The sequence below is a fragment of the Rhea americana genome, unplaced genomic scaffold (assembly GCF_003343005.1).
Source record: "Rhea americana isolate MKP2758 unplaced genomic scaffold, rheAme1 scaffold_102, whole genome shotgun sequence".
Taxonomy (NCBI): domain Eukaryota; kingdom Metazoa; phylum Chordata; class Aves; order Rheiformes; family Rheidae; genus Rhea; species Rhea americana.
The window spans coordinates 1,177,698-1,193,961 of record NW_028185062.1 but is presented as its reverse complement, the minus strand read 5'-3'; the positions used below and the strand labels follow the sequence as shown (position 1 = coordinate 1,193,961).

Sequence of the window (16,264 nt, the reverse complement as noted above, 5' to 3'; positions counted from 1 at the left end):
AACCAAGTTCCCTTTCTCATGAATTAAAACTAAATTCACTATTTAGCTTCAGCGAATCTTGAAGAATAGAATGAAGGAAATGAACTTGCTAATAACGACAGACTTAAAGCAACTCAAAATTTATCCCCAGGAATCAAAGACATATTATATGGAATTGTATGAGGGCATCTTCCACCTAACAACATCATTCATCTTAGACATCAAATTCACATACAGAAATAGAAATGAAACAGAGAACAATTGCCGAATGGAGATACCATTTTAAGCCTCTATATTATTAGTGTACTTCTCTTGCATCTGCAATGATCAAGTCTCTCAGCACTCAGGATACTAGGCTTCCTTGAACAATTTGAAAGTTTCACTTCAGTTTAAATAGGCGAATGATAAAATCCAAGTGAAACTATCAGGATGCATCTTCAATGCAAAACTGGCCACCTCAACCCCTTCATTTTCAGTTCTTTTATCAATCAAAACCACCTCCCATCTTCATTTAGAAAATTCAGTATGTTCTATAGTTAGCAGGCAACACAGGCAACAACTCCAGGACATGCATTTGCTGGCTTGGCCAAGGACAAATGCCACAGCTCAGATCCTGTCTTTGGTGAGGACATTCGCAGAGGACTCAAACATAACCAAGCTCTGCAGCTGCACCAGTTAACAGCTGTGAAAATATTCCCTGTGCAGAAGGTTTGCCGAYATCTCTCGGTTACACACAAAAGAAGACAGCTCCTCCTTCAGTCTCCTTGTTTACTCCATCCTCCTGAAGCTATTCTTAAAAAGCAAACGATACACCAGGGCTTATGCTGCTGGGAGGCATCAATGCTGAAGGCTGAAAAGGCTGACAAATGGAGTCAGCCAGCCAAGAGACATGACATGCCAGGCAGCAGGATAGATTACCATCTCCTTACCAGCAATGATAGCCAGATGCAGATGCATCGCTAGATGAGAGGATACACAATTCTCAGAGGGGAAAAAAGTCTGGATGGGCACAGGCAGACAACTGCAATGATCCTCTGCAAAACATGGAAATCTATTGTGAAGAGAATTTTCAGAGTAATTTCACTTTAGAGGAAGATTTCACCACAAAAATTAAAATACGCATACTGCAAAGAACTGAATCAATTTGAGAGTCTCCACACCCACCTCCCCATGAGTGAATTCCACTGGATGCTGTCTCTGAATCAGACGCATCTTCAGGGGGGAGTTTAATTCTATTACCAGAGGCTCTGTTTGCAGAAGAAATCCTTCTTCTCTTGCAGATGCCTGAATTTGATAGCTAGTTCTAGATGAGGTGCTTCTAGTGCTTGGTTTTCAAACAGTATTTACAGAACACTGAGATTTGTGGATTAGTATTTTTAAAAGCACCTGAGCCCTTCCAGTACCCACTCCTGAACACGGGGGTCCAAAAAGGGGAGAAACTGATATTCAGGCCCCCTACCTTTCTCCCATGGCAGTCCTCCACAACAGAAGACAGCACAGGCAATAAGCAGCATGCAGTCTGCACCTCCTCACTTTCATTCTCACCTGCTCATGATCTACAAGACTACTAACATCTGAGAAGCTGCATCATGGCTTGTTTCTGAATGGGAAAGCTCTTGTTAGTACATGACAGAATAGGAAATGCTATGAGCATTAAAAAATTCCTTTTTAATTCAGCAGAGGAATTTGTATTGTACAAGACACTAGATTTCTTTCTGTGCTGCAAAAAAGAAAAAAGATTCAGGAACAAAATCAAATCTTGAACTACACAGAAACAAGTACAAAACCTCAATAAGCATTAGCAGCAGCCCCAGTTACAAAAAACGTCAGGCAGAGCGTGATGAAGGAGAAAACAGCTTGGAGGAGGCTAAAAAGCTCTAGTAGCTACATAAACAAATCAGTGTGCAGCAGGATACCAGTGGGGAGGGGTGAATTCGTACTGTTCTGTACCAAAGCCTGTGACAGACCCCTAGGCCACAGTGAGTACACAGTAACCCACTTCATTTGCTAAGTGGAGTATACTACCTCACACAGCATGCCCAGAGGGATTCCAGTACTTACGAGGAATGTCCCTCCCAAAGGACATTACTGTTATGAATTTGGTGTCTTGATTTAGCTAAACTGTGCCTAGCCTTTAAAAAGGGGCAACCACAAAGCCTTTCAAATCCCACGCTTTTGGATCAAACACAAACCCTTCTTGCATCCAAAAAGTGCAGGCCACCGCATGATAATGTGAAGCCATATGCAAGCAGACAACAGTCCCGTGATCCAGTATGTATGCTTATGCCTATTAAGCGGCAGATTTGTACCCAGTACTGTGACAAAACTGGACCGCAGGACTCTCGGGGAAGGAGAAGGTTGTCAAAATCTCAGACTAAAATCTGTTTCCTTCCAGTCCACATTTGTGAGATTTTCAGACTTGGGGCCAAAGGCCGAAACTGCCTTTATGGCAGGACTCACCTAGGAACCACAAATTGGGTACCCTTGCTCCAGTCTATTGTCTTTGCAAATGGTTAAAACGCAACAAGACAAGCATTAAATATCTTCTTGAGGACACCACATTGCCTATGCTACATAGAAAAATGAATGGAATTGAGTGCATCTTCAGGTCTTGCAGACTCCTTTCTTTATAACAGCTTCCTGCACTTTGTGCTCTCTCTCCAAACTCACTTCCACAAACCTTCTCCCAGTGACTCCTTCACTTATAAGGTGGCTGATGACTTTTCAAAGAAAAACAAAAGATCAAACAGACTTTTAAACTTGCAACATGAAAAGTAAATTGCTTGTCCTGTTAGTCATTTTTCAAAGGAAGTTATTTCCAAATGCTAGGTTCCTTTCCTACTGCTTTCAAGCATACAAAACTTCAAAACGAAAGTAATTCAGGAGAAAAAGTAGAAAAAGATTTAAGCAGGTCTTAGATGCCTGACCCAAGATGGGCAGTCAACCGATTCATTTGCAAGCACGTCAAATTAAGCAGCTAAACAAGCAAAAGACGGGATGAGCAGACACTGCAGAACACCAGCTCCACCACCTTTACTACTCATTATTCCTATTCAGGATATTTTTTACTTACTGGAAATTGGGATCTCTGGGTTTTCAACAAAAGTTTGCATTTAACATTGTAAGTTCAAACTAAGGTATCAGTAAACAACCTAAGTCAGTTGGCCTTTGATTGTTTGGAAAAGGAAGAAGTTTCCTGAAGTCATATTTAAAGTTTCTTCCAATATATTCACATAAAAGGAAGAACAAGTAAACTGATGCTTTCCAACAGGACAAGATAATATACTGAATGTCACCCTGAAATCTAAGGAAATGGGTACACAATGTTCCTTATTTCCCTTGCTCATTACAACACAACCCTGCTATTAAGATACATTTTCTGATTGCAAACTTTGTAAAGGTAAAAATCCAACACAACTTTGGCTGCTAAAACTTTTATTCTAACTTCACGGCTACTGTACTGGATTCAGCACATCACAGTGACACAAGTGGCACTGGCAGTTCCCCATGGTTTTGGGGACAGTGCTATCTTCCTGTTATTTGCCAGATACTAACCCATCCTACAATTGCTTCATGCAGAAACAGCTTTTTGTTTAGCACTGTCACAGAAGAGCTTTCTTAGGGCAAACAGTAGCCACAGGGAGTTTAGTGGTATCAGCTCCTGAGAGAGGGAGTGGGATGAATGTCTTTTTCTGTATAGAGACAGAGCAGATACCAATCCAGGTGTTCTGTACTTTGCTCCAGTTATTCATTAACTTGCCCTTGGGGTCAACCAGGACCTGTACAGCAAGCCTATGAAATCTTGCAGACAGAACAAGCCATAGACCTATGCTGTTAATACCTCATCGTGGCTCATGAAATCTAGTCTCTTATAGACTTCTTTCAGGTCCATTTAGGTGTATTTCTACCTGTGGTGTAGTCACTGCCTCATCTCTGTACAGCCTATCAGCTCCAAGAGCTAATTTGTCAACACCCAYTCAGACAGAAACCTTGGTCCAAAAGGCTGAAGAGAGTCTCCTTGGTCAGCAATCCAGTCCTATCTCCAGTTACAAGCATTCAATTCATACTTGCCTTTGCAAGTCAATCAAGCTGCATCTCCAAATGGTTAAGCCTTTTGCATCCATCCAACCTACTTAAAAGCTATTGCATAAGCCAGTTGGTTAGAAACTTTCTTCTAGTTTGCAGCAATAGTCTACTCATAGAGAATTTATGCCTGTACTCTGGTAAAAAGTATATGAACTTAAATAATTGCCCTTTACTATAGTTTACATTTTTCTCATAAAGTATTTATAGAAGGCTATATAACTTCTTTCTTTTGGTAGGCTAAAGACCCCACACTGCAGGTCTTTTTAGATAAATAATATGTTCCACTGACTCTACCAGCAGCTCTTCTCATTTGCATCAGATCAAAGGCAGTTATTCTAAACATCATACCCAAATTTTAAACTGTTTCACCTAATGTCTCTAGTTACTTCTGCAGTGATACTAGCATTCTCCTATCTCTATTCTTAAGTATCTTTTATCTCATCCTAGAACTTCATTTGTTGTTTTCACTGCCATGAAATACTGATGCCTCAATCATCCATGATCAACTAAAACCTCAGGTCTTTCTCTTCCTCTGTCATTTTAACTACTGAACTTAGTGTTATTAGTCACTAAGTGCGCTTTGTAGTATTAAATTTTATCTCATTTCTATTGCTCCAGTCACTTTCAAGGCAATCCTATTTTTGTGCAATACTCTGCTTGTTCTCTGATCACAACGGTAATATCATAACCTCTTCAAATTTATTCAGCACATCCTTACAGGGCATTAATGCAAACAGTAATAACAACCAGCCCCAGAACAAGCTCTTAAGGAAACCCATCAATAATGTCTTTTGTGACAGAGTTCACCTTCAGTCTGTATTTCTTCCTTTAGCCTTTCCTTTACCCAGACCAGACTTATTCTTTAAAATTGAAATAGATTTCCTGTAGTGCCACAAAGGAACTGCCTTGCTGAAGTGTAGAGATATTAGACCTGGAGCAATTCCTTAGCTGGAAGGGGGTGAGTGGGGGAAAGACAACCTAAGGACAGGTATGAGATCAACCTGCTATAATCTAGCTTAAGCAAGCTACAATGCATTTTATCCTACTCTATGTTTTTAGTTTTCCTTTCCTCTTTCCTTCAAAGAAATCTGTGTACTAAGCTCCCATTGTGAACTGCCAAAATAACTTGATGTTCCCCATTTCCCTTTGCAAAAAAACCTCTGCCACTGGTGCTACCTCAAGTTAGTAAGACAACTCCAAACTTGATTAATTACTATTTTTTTTAGAACTTTCAAACAACTATTTGCACATTCTCTCATTATAAGCCCATGCAGCTTCAAGCTCTGTTTTTGTTTGTGTCAGTTTTTACTTCCAGTCTACTCATCTCATTTTTGCTAAACATGTGCTTTCCAAATCCTCTATGCGAGGCACAGCTGCTATTCCAACCTATTTGTTATCCCTACAGTATTCAGTTTCAAATGCCTCCATTGTACATGGGAATAAAGATCCAGGGAATTATAACCATCTCTGTTACTGACCACACCATTTTCTTTGCCAGATTAGAACACTGAAGATGGTTTCAGCAGTACGCTGCTTGCTTGATCCCTGCTGTTTCTTACACTACTCCCATATGCTGTTCCCTGCCAACTGCCGAATCCACTATTCAATTTTCTTCTTCCTCTGTATAACTGCATRTGGAAGCTACACAAACATTTTCATCTTTCTCCTTCATTTCTCAAGTTAGGAGTTTTCAGATACCTCACAAGATGATCAGCAGTAGTCTGGGGCAGACCCTACAGTTGCAAGCCACTTCTACTCCTATACAGCCTTACTGATTTGTATGCCTCGATGTTAGAGTCTCATTGCAAATTACTCAATCCAGTGAATATCTGTCTTCACAGAGGTTTTTAAGTCACTCTGGCTGTTCCTGGTCTATAAAATSGTGCAGTCCAAAACAGCATATACATCAGGTGTCCCGCTCCAAAAAGGATCCATCAGTCCATGGTGATCGTCTAAACAATCACCAGAAGCATCAGTTACTCAAATTCACCCACAGAGAGCCTGCTGAAGCATCTCTGCCAAGCTATCATTAAATCTTCCACCTCTACATTCACCCTTTTTCATGTCCATATATAAAAAGTTTATTTTTGCTGGACTTATTCAAGACTGTTGCTGGGACAGAAATAAGAAGAAAGAAGAATACGCTAGCAAGAYGGTAAGCTACAAAGATTGCAGAGATGTTGTGGAAGGCCTGACAGCGCTTCCATTGCACACCACAGAAGGGTTCCTATAGTGGCTTTAGTTAGCAAGGYACCAATAAGAGATATGCCACTTAACTCAGGGCTACTGCATACTTATATAAGTATTCATATAAAATGAATAATTACCATAGGGTGTGGCAAGCCAAGATAGCCAGACCAAGCTAAGTTCTGCAGCAGAGACCTTCAGTCAAAGCACCCACCCTCAGGCAGACTTCCTTCCATTTCCCTGGATTCTTGTCCAAGTTCATCTCATAAGCCATAATCAGGAGACTAGGTCTCATCACTTCTCCATACTGAGAATAACTTCAAATGAAATGACTCTCTAGTGTTCAAGAATAAGAGAGCCATTATCCCCAAATAGTTCTCACTGCTTAGAAAGTACAGCAACTATTCTTGAAAAAAGCCACTTATCCTGGAAGAGAGTGATTATAGCTTATTTCATAATAATATCTTGTAAAACTTCATGTATAAGTGAGGTCTTAATGAAAGATTATGTTCAAGAGAACAGGAGTGCTGTTTGAAGAGTGCTGGCATTCTGTACTGCTGAAATTGGTCCAATCTGAATTTCAACTGTAGATTTCACCAGAAGGCTGTAATGAATAAGTCACTATTACAATTGTATATATTTATTCTGATTTAGATTGTGGTTCTACACTGACCATATGACTCTTCACAAGCACCACATGCTGATCTCATGCATAACAGATGGAGCCCACATGCATGTGGTAAGATCACCAGCAGTGCTGCAAGTGTCTAGCTGCCAGCTTTAGAGCTGCAAGGAGCTTCAATAYGTGAAGCATAACCCAAGAGTACCAAGGTAGCTCAGTAACAGGAAATAAATGAGGCAGAGAAATCCCTGAAGTGTTCCCACAGCACAAAAGAAACTGCTCCAAAAGAAACACTTGCAGAACAGTATGGAGAAAATGGAATCAATGGTTCAGAGACCTCCCACAAATACTGAAAGCAACACATATTCACTGTTCAGACTGTTGGTCATAATCTGTGCCACAGAATATCTAAATTAGCTTGTTTTTCCTGCAAGTTTACAAAGGGATAGTTAGACCCTCCAGRCACTGTATGTATAGAGCTAAAAAATCTACATATCACACCAATGGGCTTTCRTGTGAGGACCAAAACAATTCATTGACTTGCTCATAATCATGACAAAAAAAAACCAAACAAAAAAAAAACAAACAAAAAAAAAAACTTTGCAGCTCATATAATCTCATGATTAAAAACTGTAACAAGTRTTTGATAAATCTATATTAGCAGCTTTCAACCTGTGACTGCTGGATTCGAGGGAGTCCATAAAAGCTAGGAAAAGGAAGTATATTTTARTGTCTTAAATTCGCTGTCTCCACTGGAAAGTTTTTACCCTTAGTTACCCTAAGAACAGAAAGGTCAAGAGTTTACAGCAATAAAAATGTAAGGCAATCACTTACTCTGGTCGGCAAATCACCAGGTCCCCCTTGTTGGTACCATATGCCARTCCCAGACCTGGTTCAGGCAGCCAGCGAGCAGAGTTTATGCTGACGTGTCTTCTCTGGTCAGCAGGCATTGGGTACAGAACGTTGAAAACTCTCTGAAACAGTGATAGAAAGTTACTTGATAGGACGATGCAAGGCAGGAGAGCCAAGGAGGCTCAAATAAATGTTCAGTTTCCCTGCAGCAGCATAGCTGGCCCAGGAGATGTGTCACTTTACAGAACGTTGCAAGAAACTACTAACCCAGCAGCAAGAGTAAGCATCTGCCAGAAAAGTATATACCTGTAGCTGTAAGTATTTAATAGGCTGATCAGCACATAGCTTAGAACAGGAGACACACAGCCACCAGGAGAACCCGATCATCACTCACAGTGGGTTGCACAGTCCCTTTATTCTAACTAATTACACAAAATGCTGTGGACAAGGGGTATAGCTGTTAGACAACTGCATGACTGGGAATCTTCAGGTCTTTTAACTTCACCTCTCATCTTAATCCACCAGAGTGGATCAGGAAATTGGCAAATACACGGGCTTTCAACATCAGTCATTTTTCCAATTAAGCAAACAAAGCTTTATGCAAAAATGATGCGACTTAAACAACAACAACAACAAAAAAAAAACCCCATAGCCTTCCAAAAATCTTTCAGAGTCCGACCRACTCCCTCCCTCCCAATGGTACATAAATAAGCGTGGGGGCGGGGGAGAGAAATCAAGTCCAGAGCTCATGAAAATGGCCCAAGTACAGAAGTAACAAATCCCTCAAGTCCAGGTCTTTTCCCARTACCATCCAATGTGAACCCTCAGTGGGGTAAGAGGCTGAATAACTGCTAAGACTGCAAATAGTTAGCATTGCTGCAAACCAGTGCTTCCAAGACACTGCACTGATAAAGGRGAATGAGAATCCTGTACTAAGGACATAGTCTATAACCTAACAGGAAGCTCTGCTTTCTATCTAGTCTTGCTTTATAGTCTGCACTACTCTGGCTTCTGAAGTGTTTGAGCTTCATGCCACATATCCAGAAAATCTGACAAATCTAGACATTAAACTAAGGTATGGGAGGTGAAAAGAGGAGTAATGAGCCAGTTTGGCTACTAAGAATACATGGGGACAAGCTGTATCAGTGGACTGGGTCATGAGTACACATCATGGCTTCAGAAGGGCAGGACTGAATGGTCATGTTTACTATTCCTATCTTTAACGAGATAGGAATAGAAGTTTACCTATCATTTTAACCCGGAATCACTGCAGTAATATAGACTCAGGATCTAGATTTTCAAGGGGTTAAGCCACAGGTGAGAGGCATCCTTCCACCAAATTTTTTCTAGTGGGCATCCATCCATCCACAAAGCCTTTCTTTCAGACTTCTCCAAAAAGGCAGATGGRTCAGGAAGCAGAGAAGGGAATGAGGGTACATTGGAACATGAGAATAACATTAGATGTGAATACAGGTTAACCACTGCTGCATTGCTGAAGCAGTCTGAAGTAATAATTAGGATTCATTAGTGTGGCTAGCATACAGAACTGGGGCTCAGGAGGACAGCTTATGTACTTGTTTTCCTCTGCAGCTCTATTTCCCACCCCACATGTACTCTATTTTGACTATTCAGCTTGAGAAGTCTGATGACCACATAACCATATATCCTACAATAACTAGTACCCAGAACCTTCCTCTTGACCATCATAATACAAAGCAAGTCAGAGCAAAACAATACAGCTATATTATTTTCTGTTATCAGCAACACATTCAACCTCTTCTCTGAAGAGGCCACATTAGAGGAGAAAGTGGCCTTTAGGATTTCTCTCCAACAGATGCTGGTCATTCTTTCGTCTAGATATCACTSAGTAGTTGGTATTATTCAGAGAAGCTCAATGTTTGGATGGAAGTAACAGGCCTTCAGAGATTTAAGCATTTCTTACCTATCCCTGTTGTACCTGCCTCATTCTACCCCTTTGCTTATCTTGTGGAAAGAAAGAGGAATGTACATTGGTAACAYCTGCTGCCATGGAGATCACGGTACACTCTGAGATGGGGAGACTGGATTCTGAGGAGGGAGAGGAGGGGAACTTAAGAGCAGGTTGCATAAATTCAGAAAATAAGCATCTCAAATCTCTCAAAAATCATAAAGGTATTCTATCACACACTTTTTCAGTAAGTCAGAAATAGTTCCTCTTTTCTCTTGAAAAAGAGTTTGTAAGGCACCACAGCTAGTGAAGCTGATTTTTTGGGCTAGCCCTAAGCTCTGCTCCACTGGTAAGTCAACTTGTACAGCTCTTGCTATGTAAGCTCAACAACTGGCTGCTTGAAAGCTGGAGACTTGTTAGCTACAGCTCAACATCCAGGTGCTTTGCAGTAAATGGTACTCAGTGGAAGGTGCTGCCAAGGACACGGGCCTGGCCCTACAAACCTGCAAAACTATTGGCTAAGGGTGGAACCTCCAAGATGGGATGACTTAAAAATTCYGCATAAGAATAGTTGCTTCATCAATCCACTCCTCCATTCACTTCTAAACAGCCTGTCACTATGAAGAGCTCCCCTCCCCTGCTGCTTCCCACTCCCACGCTAATGGGACAACTCCATGCAGTGTTAAGGGTGATGACATCCATGTGTGTAGTAATTAGTACACAAAAAGAGAGAGCAGCTGTACTGGCATAATCACCACTCACAGCAGTAACCAGGACCCAGCTAATCAATCTGATGCATTCATACAGACTGGCTGCCGCAATTGCATCCATTAGCCAGACCCCCTACTCTCTCCATGGTGGATGGGAGGCAGAAATCAAGTTCTTCCAACATCAGCAGGTCCGTCTCTTCAAAGAAGGTCAGAAACCTGCCAGGAAGCATCATTCTCAATAGATCATAGCCAATTCCTTTTGAATTTTTTTCTTTTTGTTTCTATCGCTGTATCTYCTAGAAAGTTACTGAAGTATTTCAGCCAGACTAGCCAGCCTAAAAAGTTGTTACAGAGTGACTGCACCTCTTTGCCAGTGGGTTTTTCCACATTTTTAGCTCTGAACTTCTAGGAATAACATTCAATTATCACAGGAATCACATACTGCCATGATTCTACAAATTCTAGGCCATCACTGCCAATCCTCACACTTAAAAYGAGCAACATAAATGCACATAAGTGAGCAATTCACCGGTTACTTCTTTTAGGGCTAGTCCACAAAGTAGTTGCAGGCCATGTGTAACAGCCCCGTTGACCAGCAAGGGTCCAGGAACCAGTTTTAAGCCAGGAACTACTGCTTTAAGTGTCCACTGTTCTTTGAGCATCCATCACACCAAAGCTTCCAGTGAGCTGATATCTAATAGCGTGAAATTTTGATTTAGGATAGGTATTATAACCTATTCACTATAGGTGATATATATTCACTATAACCAATGTCAAATTCACCCTTTGCATCGCTATACTACTGATTCAATATTCCACAATCACACCACCAGACATAGCCACTCAACATTTTATTAAGTAGCCAGTTGCATTTGATTTGTTCCCAGATGCCATTTTGGAACAGTTTTGAATATCATGTTTCTCCAGTTATAAATGCTGTGAAGTTTGAGGTGTAGGACCTTCAGGAGCTGCCCCACAGGATACTTCAGAGCATCCCCCTAGGGAAGTTGTAGCCCTGACAGGCAATGTAAYCATAGTAACCTATTCTTTTCTTGGCAACAACATAACATCAAAATGTCATTTCAGTAGACAAGAAAGATTCTCCCCCTTCCCTTTAGGGACCACACAGCCTGGCCTGGATTTCATGGAACAGTTGCTTAACCTTTGCCTACTTTTGCAGAAAATTCTTTATCAGGTGATTTCCCCAAATTTCATGGGAAATTCCACAAGTTTCCTCTAATTTAAGGAATTCCATCTCTCAAGATGAGAATGTCATCAAGATGACAAGTTTTCCTCTAGAAATACTAAAACTGCTTAGGTAGCTAAGCTTCTACAGAAAAGACAACTCTGTAACACTAAAGAAACAGCTGGTTACTTCCCTTTTACATCCCTGTATCCATTAAGTGTGGGGAAAGATTTGGTTAAGTCATTTATATCTGTACTTCTCTATTTTCGAAGACTATACTAGAAGCAACTACTTACCTCTTTGATGTGCCCGTTCCACTCTCCATTAGCAGAAGTGGGCATATACATTCTCTACAAAGTTCCCTAAAGCTCATTTTATCACTTCACACCTCCCTTCTGTGGCTAATCTAGGAGCAACTTAGGATTGACATAGGAAGAAGGGAAGAAGAAGGCTCTGAGAAAGCAGGACTGCTGTAAGGCAAGAGGAAAAGCAAAAAATAAAATAAAATAAAATAAAAAAATAAATAAAAACATCCACCAAAGTGTTCAGCAAACACGCCGCATGGGGAGTGCAAAGGCCATCCAAGTCCGCTGCTGCTGCTCCCCCTTCAACTCAGCAAGTGCTGGCACATCAGCACTGTAGCACCTGTCACAGCCACTGCTTAAGTATTAAACTAAATATTTACTCATGGCAGAGGGCCAGGAGAKGCTGCATGGCAATCAACAGCCTCAAGGAAACTTTCCTGATGATCTCTCTTTTCCCATCAAGCTGCTGTACTTGCATGGGAAGGAGAGGGCCTACGGCACAACTCAGGCACAGAACTAGAGAGCTAATTTGTGCCTTCCCTGGAGTGGTTGGGAAAAAAAAAAAAAGGGAAAAAAGAAAGAAAGAAAAAAAAAGCCCTTTGTGCTAGAAGCCTCTGCTCTGCAAAACCTTAATTATTGACCTGATGTTTCCCTCTTCGCTTTCAACTCTGTCCCAGGAAAGGTGTTGCTATTTAATTACACTGTTCAAAWTCCACCTTTCCCCTCCATTTAAAAACATTAAAAAGCTGGACAGGGCACTCACCAGGATACTGTCAGTCATCGCAAGAGCAGCAGGCTGCCCTAAGCCTGTGCTACTGCTGCCAGCTGGCAATGGGGCTGCACCACTGCCCTTGTCCCAGTAGCAACATGCCAGGCCAAAGCACCACATCATCAGCACTGCCATTTGTTTGATTAAATTCTTCCTACCTATAAGGAGAGCAATGGAGAGCGGAAGAAAAGTGCCAAACACTTGTTCAGCAGAGCGGGACCCTTTTTCTCCTCCTCTCTGACACTCAAGGAAGAAAAATATGTTTTGAAGCTGGAGAAGAGAAAGTTGGCACAAGTGGGTAGGGAAACTCAGCAGGAACTCTTGCTTTTTCTCTTTCTAAATTCGATAGAGACATTTCTGCTCTCAACTAGATGCCTCCCCTCTGCTAGATGCCAATAAATTTCATGCCATTACCTTTGCTTAGCCCAACCAGCAAATTGGGCTGAGAGATCAGCCTCAATAAAGGGCCTACGTGGCTGGGGGAGCATGGGGTGCAGCTGTTCTCTTGTTTACATGGGGAAATCTTGTCATCCGCGAAGCTCCACTCTGATAGGTAAAAGGAGAGGAAAGACTGGAGCAGACCAAGTGGGTTTTTCAGGCACTAGCCTAAAATTTAATTACTTGTTTTCAACTCAACTGATGCTCTCACCAGAGGCTGACCGACTGTGAAAACACACAAGAAGAGAAATACCTAACATGCTAAATCCTACAGAAACAGAGCTGAAGAGTGTCAGAAACATATAACAGGAACTGGGTGATGAGGCAGGAGCAAGAAGAGACTGCTATGAACCTACACRAAGTTACAGAAAAGGATCTGAACCCAAAGATGTCAAGTGCATTGGCTATATAAATCTGAATCTCAAGGGGCAGAACAAACAACATCCTGTAAGGGGCTGACTCTTCCCTGGGAAGAAGGTGCTGACTAACGCCAGAACTGACCCAAAGACCCAAAGCTACAGCACCAAAGCACACAGACCTAAAAGGCAAGTAGATTTCAAGCAGCACCCCAGGGAAGAACTAGAAGCTTTTCTTCCTACCTGAGGCTGTCTGTACAAGCAGAAAGACCTGAGATGCTGGGATCCTGATCACCTCATTCTACTCCAGCTACAGAGGAGATACTCTCACATCCTTCCACATTTGTATAACCAKCATAATCTGCATCCTAGACAGAAGTCTCTCTTACTGGTAATATCTGAAGCTTCAGAGCCACACTGACATGGGTTGCAGGGAAAAAAGCTTCAGAAGAGTGCTCACCAGCTTACGCTTTAGAGCTGTGCAGGCGTTGCCAGTACAGCTACATGCATACAGCACACAAAGTACTCTTAGTATGGATATAGGTTACAGAATAGCTGTACAGGCAGCAGAGTTTTGCTAATATATTAGCAGCTATACTAGGGCCTTTGGCCAGCAGAGTCATTTCATATGGTAATATGCTTTAACAAGCTATGCAACATGAACTATACAGTACAGATTCAGCTTCAAAAGTGCAGTCAATCCACAAGACTATGATGTTCACTAAAAGGACACCCCAAAGCAAAGCCCATATATGGCTTGGAACATTTAAACACAGGCAGAAAACTTTACAGAGCAACAGATGGGGCAGAGTAACACCTGAAAGGCATAAGCAGAGCAAAAACAGCAGCACAACTTGAGCTGCACATATTTTGCATTTCCTTATCTGCCTATCATCTTTTGCTCCACAGTTCTGACCTTGAATAAGAGCTTGAAGTTTTAGACATTTCAACTCATCTCTTTTGATTGCAAGCACCCTACCAAGACTGAACAGTATCTAAATCAATTCAGTATCTTTTTTGTTCTATTCATCTCAATAGGGTGTTGCAACTGAAAGACTTCRCCTGGTTTAATTTTTAATGTCAACATATTAACTAGTTCACCTATCATGCTAGGAGACAGAGTAAGAAGTAGCTATAAATTATCTACCACTCTGTACTGAAAATACTATGTGTACTTTGCTTAGCTCCTAGGAAGCCATCTGTATCACTGACTTCTATAGTGCTGTCAATTAGTTTAAACAAGTCTGTGGCTTTTTGAGGTCTAGAAGAATAATACAAAATAGACCTCCTTAATAAATAACATTTATTTTTGTGCTTAGATTATGATTCTTTACTCTGCTTTTTATTCATGAACTTCATGAAAGATGCTGAAATTCAGGCTTCTGCACTGCCACAGAACCTAGAGCCCTCACTAACAGAATCTACATCTACTTTGTTTAAAGCAGAGGACCTTGACTGTGAAATAAAACTTATTTCCTAACAGTGTGCTATCAGTGGCTCAACATATTAATTCGTAAGACAGTGTAAATCAACTGGTATTTTGAAATAAGGACATTGGCAGATCTTCCTCTGTTTGGAAGGAGCCTTCTTTCTGTATCTATTTGCAAATAAAATAAATAGGGGAAAGGGTGCAAAAAAAAAAAAAAAAGTAGTTATTTCACATTATCAGCTAAGAAAAAAAAATCTCACTTTTCTGCTCCCAAAGTCTCTTCTTGTTGAACAGGTTGGTCTATACTGCTCTCATCTCCTCCCCCACAGCTAATTCCTGCCAACAAAATACATGTCTTCCCATTAGATCTTCTCTATTAAAATGGATGAAGCAAAAATAATGCATGTATCTTTTTGGATTTGTCAGTCTTATCCTCAAATGGATCTTATCATCCAATGCTCAGCACAAATAAAATTTCTTTCAACTCCATTTATCTTTCCCAGATGCAATAGGATCTTATATAAAATTCATTTTTCACTGATGCAACCAACTTCTTTCTGTCCTTTTTATTCCCTCCTCCTTCCTCCCCATTTGTTGTCAGCGATGAAAATCCTAGCTTTGCTTTCTGGGCCACTGTGAATTAAATGAGAATTAACCCTTAGTTTTCAGTAACAATTGAAAACTTAACAGAGGATGCTTGACCCATTTCCTAAAAACCAATAAGCACCAGAAGTGCCTGTGGATAGAATAAAAAATTCTAAACAAAGACAAAATCTTGTTGGTTCTTCCTGACCATGCTTGATCACGTAGCTTATTGCTGATCTTTCAAACCAGCATAGGTTTCATTACAGCACACTAAACTCTTCCTTTCTTTAGAGTAGCTCTTGGCATTATAATCTTACGAACTTGCCATGCAAGTAATACGTAGGAAACAGCTTCAAATTAACCACTTGGAAGCTTCAAAAATTGACAAGAACTAGGTCTTACAAGCTGATCATTTCAGGTAACAAAGCTCTCACTGAGGAGAATAACACTCTTGGAGTAAGGAGACTCATTAATTTGCTAACAGTCTCCCAAGGGCTGCCAAGACAGGGTAATGTCTCCAGAAGCCCTTTAAAGGACTGGTCCAGGCTTGTATCTGAAAATAGGGCTGAGTAAGCAAGAAATTGCTAAACAAAATAATTGTCTTATCCGTCGCCTGCATACGTGGTTGGAACAGATGAAAGATCAGAAGCAGGAATGCCGAAGGGGGCGTTAGCATGACGGAAGATAGATAAGTACACTCTCAGTGCAGATGCGAAAGCAAACTGAACTGTGCAAACATAACTGTGCCTCCAGCTACTGCTATCTCTCAAAAATCACTGACAGCTGTCACTGCTGAAACAATCTAATAAAAATATGGTCACTTCTGCAGCAAA

At 41.0% G+C, this 16,264-nt stretch overlaps 1 protein-coding gene across 4 annotated transcripts in view; it reads right to left on the bottom strand.

The window, feature by feature from the left end:
* Nucleotides 1–16,264, bottom strand: part of AMBRA1 (autophagy and beclin 1 regulator 1) — a 132,949-nt gene that overhangs the window by 19,562 nt on the left and 97,123 nt on the right. For all 4 annotated transcript variants that reach the window (XM_085306264.1, XM_085306247.1, XM_085306254.1 and 1 more), the window contains one exon: nt 7,709–7,848. In XM_085306264.1, coding sequence (XP_085162390.1) covers nt 7,709–7,848 — 140 coding nt within the window. The remainder of the gene's footprint in view (nt 1–7,708; nt 7,849–16,264) is intronic.